General features: G+C 41.3%; 1 protein-coding gene across 1 annotated transcript in view; it reads right to left on the bottom strand.

The window, feature by feature from the left end:
- Nucleotides 1-833: 833 nt before the first annotated feature.
- Nucleotides 834-5,595, bottom strand: part of CNGB1 (cyclic nucleotide gated channel subunit beta 1) — a gene marked incomplete at its 3' end in the record, with an annotated part of 70,878 nt that continues 66,116 nt past the window's right edge. Inside the window, exon 34 of the mRNA XM_024747434.1 lies at nucleotides 834-849. Within this exon, the coding sequence (XP_024603202.1) occupies nucleotides 834-849 (16 nt within the window). The remainder of the gene's footprint in view (nucleotides 850-5,595) is intronic.

A 5,595-nucleotide genomic window follows, 5' to 3' on the forward strand; every position in this document is an offset into this window, starting at 1 on the left:
TCCTCTATTCCCTTCTCCAAGGGTCTCTTCCTGATGTTTGAATTTAGAAACCACAACTGTCTGCACTAGACCAAAAAATCACACCCAGAATGAGTGGCTAGGTCTTGAATTTTAAATAACCGGGAAACTCCCAGAAGTACTTTTGTCGGCAGCTGGTGAGGTTTCTTACATTGTGAGTGATGGAACCAACTCTGACTGAAGCCAAAGGTGAATTAACTCAAAATACACAAGGTAGCTCCTGTCATTTGGGAAAAGCTGAAGACCAGACAGGGAGGATAGGAATGTCCTGAATCTGAACAACTTAAGAATCCATCGACGAATGAATGAATAAAAACTTGTGAGATATATATATATGTGATATACATATGTGAGATATATATATATATTCCATATAATAATATGGAACATTATTCGGCCATTAAAAAAAACAAAAAAATGAGGAAATCCTACCACTCTGCGACAACATGGCTGACCCCTGAAGGCATTATGCTAAGTGAAATAAGTCAGACAAAGACAAATACTGTAAGATCTCGCATGTGAAATCTTAAAAAACAAACAAGCAAACAAACATTTTTGAAAAAGAGGTCAGACTTGTAGTTTCCGGGGTGGGTTGGGTCTGGGTGGCGTGGGGGTGGGGGGCAGTGTGAACAGGGGTGGAGGGGGCATTGGAGGTAGGTGGTCAAAGAAGTACAAACTTCTAGTTATAAAATAAATAAGTACTAGGGACGTAATATACAACGTGATGACTGTGACTAACAGTGCTGTATGATACATAGGCAAGTTGTTAAGACAGTAAATCCTAAGAGTTTTCATCTCAAGAAAAACATTTTTTTCCTTTCTTCTTTTTTTACTGTATCTATATGAGAAGACGGATGTTAGCTGAACCTACTGTGCTAAAGATTTTACAATATATGTAAATCAAACCATCAGGCTGTACACAGTCATGTTGTCAATTATTTCTGAATTAAACTGGGGGGAAAGAAAGAATCTGAGCAACAGGAAGGAATGATGGGTGTGGTCAGTGTGCGGAAGTTGTGAGGCATCTGACCCTGTTTTCTCTCTTTCCCCCTCCATTCCATTGCTCTTCTATCAGGATGCTTTCAGCTGCAGGTAACGGAGATCAGGACTTAAATAACAAAAGTATGTCATTATGTCAAGTAACAAGAATTCTGGAGATAACTGATTTGGGGGTTGATTTGGCAACACCAGCACATCACAGTTTGCATCTCTGATTCTTCTGATTCTTGGACTCTTCAGCCACAAGAGGTCTGTTCCATCTCCAAATACAATAGATTCTCCCCACCAGTATTGCAAGGAAGAAAGAGGGACCAAAGGATGGAGTTGGGGGTGGGGTTCCTTTCTTTATTAAGGAGCCACCTATCATCCTTCCCTTTATACTCATTGTTTGGGACTGGGTCAAATGGCTACCCCTAGCGGCAAGGAAGGGATGGGAAGAGCAGTGATTGGTTTACAGCAGGGCTTCATCCCCTGGGGCTGGGCATGTTGCTGCCCAGGACTAAATCAGGGTTGTTCTAGCAAGGAGGATGGGGCAATAGCTCTCAAGATTCAGATTCCCAGGAAAGAATCAATGGGCCTAGCTTGGGTCATCGTGTTTGAGTCACAATATATGATTGAAAGGTAATCTTCTGAAAGGAAGCCGAATCCTGGGGCTGGAAGAAGGGAGTTGGAAGCTGAGTGTAAAAGAGACACAGCTCCCTCTCCCATTGACCTTTTCAGATAGCATGACAGGCTACATAATTTGTGGGGCCCAGCGCCAGTAAAAATGTGAGACCCCTGTTCACAAATTATTACGAATTTAAAGATGGTGGGACTTCCCTAGTGGCGCAGTGGTTGAGAGTCTGCCTGCCAATGCAGGGGACATGGATTCAAGCCCTGGTCCAGGAAGATCCTACATGCCGCGGAGCAACTAAGCCCGTGTGCCACAACTACCGAGCCTGTGCTCTAGAGCCCGTGAGCCACAACTACTGAACCCACGTGCCACAACTACTGAAGCCCGGGTGCCTAGAGCCTGTGTTCCACAACGAGAGAAGCCACCGCAACGAGAAGCCCGCACACTGCAACAAAGAGTAGCCCCCCCTCGCCACAACTAGAGAAAGCCCGTGCGCAGCAGTGAAGACCCAACGCAGCCAAAAATAAATCAATAAAAATAAACAAATAAATTTATTTTAAAATAAATAAATAAATAAAGATGGTGACTAGCATGGGGCCATGTGTGACTGCACGGGTCACACACCCATGAAGGCCCTAGGCCTGGCTCAGAATGGAGTGACCATTTCAGGAGAGTCAGCCTTGGGTGGGTGTTTCAGGGTCTGTTTTTGTATGAAATTGGATTAAAGACATTCATGAATGGTGGGGAAAGTAGTGATTTATACTGTTATAATTCATATATGTCCAGGCTTTTATACAAACTATTAGTTAAAGAGCAGCGAAAGAGGTGATCACACCCCATCTTTGTGTATAACCCCAGGCAGAGGCAGAATTCAGAGAAGACAGAGTTCTGAGGGGGCTTCTACTCTATCCCAGGTAGACTAAGCGGGATGGCACATTGGCTTTATTTCTCGTGCCCGTTCAGAGTTGGCCGTGCCAGTCTATTATCTGATCATCTCAGTGGCCCTGTACGGTGCAACGTATTATCTCCATGAGGTCACTGAGGCTCAGAGAGGTCATGGTTATCCGTGGTACATGGTCAAGCTGGGATTGGAAGCTAGGCAGTCTGAACCCAGAGTTCGTGTATGTCAGCACTCTGAACTGGCGGCATTAGGACAAGTCTAATGCGATTGAGGAAACTGTAAGCTGTGGGCTTGGTAAGAACAGACATAAAAGGGCTGTTTTTGAGGGACTTAGACTCCTAGGGATGGTGTGATAAGGGCTATCACTCCGGCAACAGAAATGCAGGATGGATTATTGCCCCAGCATGTCAACAGGAGATCAGTCAGGGAGGCTGAGCCAGAAAATAAACTTAATTTTTCTCACAAAAGTGTCTGTCATACTTGGTCAGTTCCTGAAATTAATCCACTAGCCAGGAACATTTGTCTAAATACTTTTAATTAAAATGCATTATAATAGGATGAAAACCAGAGTACAAACACGGTATTCATGTTTACTAAGAAAACGGATGAAAATATTCCAGATCGCTGAATACATTTGGATAATGAAATTGTAAACAGCTTCTTGGTTTTAATTTTATTTAAAATATTTATATAGTTAAAAAAATAACTTGCTGTTCACTTTCTACCAAAATGCAGGAAATGTTGAGACATTTTAAATTAGTAGACATACAGCACACATAAATAAAAGTCCTGTTTCAACTGCAGAATGATAATATTCCTGACCTGTACCACCCATACCTTGGCGATCAACCAGTCCCATTCCATTTGGAGAATAATGTCAGCCTCAAATTCAATTCATCTAATGTCCAAAGTTCGTGAAAGTGTCAAGTTTTATGAGATTTCTCAGTGAAATTAAGACACTGCTAAGCTCATTTCAAAATCAATTTTCTTTCTAGGACAATTCTTAGGAACCTCAAGAATCTCTCACTTTATATAATAAGCAATATACATTCAAGGGTTGATATCTAAAAGAATAAGTACATTTACATAAAAAAGATTCCTTATTAAGGACATTTACATAAAAAAGATTCCTTATTTATTCCTTATATAAAAAGATTCCTTAATAAGATTCCTTATTATTCCTTCCTGTTCACAGTGAAGGTGTCTTTGAAATATTTTGCCATCTACTAAAGGGCAATAAGTTTACTTTATTGATATATCTGAACTACTTGCTAAAGACGGAAGCATTCTCTATGCTTGGGTCATAGAACATATAGTACAAATATGAAAATGAGGAATGGGGACGGTAAAGAAAAAAATTAGCCCAAACCTCCATACTTCTCTTATTTAAAAGGTGTTTACCAGTGAAATTCTGTCTGTACAATATTTTTTAATTACAGCATTATTTTTAACAGCATAAGATTGGAAACAATGCAAATGGCCATCGATGGGACAGTGGTTAAATGTTATGGTACATGCATACAATGGACTAGATTGCAGTCCTGAAAAAATAAGCGCACCCTTTATGTTCTGATAGGAAATAATCTCCAACATAAATCAAGTGAAAAATAACAGCAGCTCTAGTATGTTACCATTTGTGGGGGGAAAAAAAGGAAGGAAACAAGAATGAATTTACATATTTCCTTGTGCAAGCTTAAAAATATCTCTGAAACAATAAACAAGAAACTGATAATAGAATGGCTGCTTCCAGGAAGGGGACCAGGGAGGTTGGGCGTCTGGAGTAGGAGGGAGAATTTTTACTGGATATCATTTTGTACACATGTAATTATGTTATTACATTTAAAAATAAATAAAAAAAATTTTAAAGGTCAAATAATAACATTGTTCATCACTATATTCAATATAATGAACACTCCCATCACATGGTATGTCATGGACTAGGTGAATCTGCTTGTTACCCTGGGATTTGAAAATGCTTAGACCAGTCTGGGAATTCCCATACTGTTTACTTCTTTTAACCGGGGAAATGAAAGTTCTGCTTTAGTTGAATGGATAAAAACACAACTTTGCCAGCCTTCAGAGGCCCCTTCAGTAGTTCACAAGGTTCCTGTGATTTTATATGAAATGGGCAGGACTGGAATAACAGGTCTTTTGTATTCATTGCTGCTGATGGAAACAAATGGCCTAATACTAGTTTTTGTTTTTAATCACTGAAGAGCCATTCAGTATGCAAATATAATCCTCTCAATAAATATTCATTTGACTGAATGACTCTTTTTCCTTTTTTTTAAATTATAAAAGCAACACGACTTGATCTGAAGAAACCTCAGAAACTTCAGTGATGTCGGCCATGAGACTCCACCTTCTAGGCTTAAAGGAAGTTACTACCATCCTCTCTAGAGCAAGGGTGTAAAAAGCAAGTAATAGATTAATCCCCGCTGAGGAGGCTTGGGTAACTGGCAGAGCAGATGCTCAGAAGCGCTCAGACCCCTTACCAGTAAGCCATTTCCGTTGTATCTGTTCTAAGATAACAGCATCACTGAGAAGGGAATATAGTCTGGGGAAGGTAAGTACTAACTGTCCTAAGGAGCAGCGCGTTCCTTATGTGACCGCCCAGCAAACAAAAGCAGCATTGGACCATGGGTCACATGTGCCGGAATTCCCACTTCGTCAAAAAAACAGTGTAGCTGCCCTCCCTTCCGCCGGAAAGGTTTTCTATTCTTGAAATGTGGGAGACAAATTCCTGAGGGGAAAACCCAAACATTCAACAACCGTTTGCTTCTCCAACAAGGCTTCCCATATGTTGAAGCCCCACAGAAGAGTATTTTGTTCTTAAAAATAATAACAGGCTGGGGGCAGGTAGGGTTCTCTAGTGACGGTGGGAACTTCGGGGCACAAACACTGTGAAGTTTGTTAATTTCAAGACCAGCCCTGGGAGACAGGGAAGCTGACATCAGGGCAGGATCGCTGGCCGAGCTGCTAACTGAGAGTGACTGAGGCCACTATTGCAGACCAGCGTCTTGGCCTTCTTGCGGTGCAGGGACTCAGGGCTCACGGGGAGCAG

Source organism: Neophocaena asiaeorientalis, unplaced genomic scaffold, assembly GCF_003031525.2.
Source record: "Neophocaena asiaeorientalis asiaeorientalis breed wild unplaced genomic scaffold, Neophocaena_asiaeorientalis_V1.1 scaffold438, whole genome shotgun sequence".
Lineage (NCBI taxonomy): Eukaryota > Metazoa > Chordata > Mammalia > Artiodactyla > Phocoenidae > Neophocaena > Neophocaena asiaeorientalis.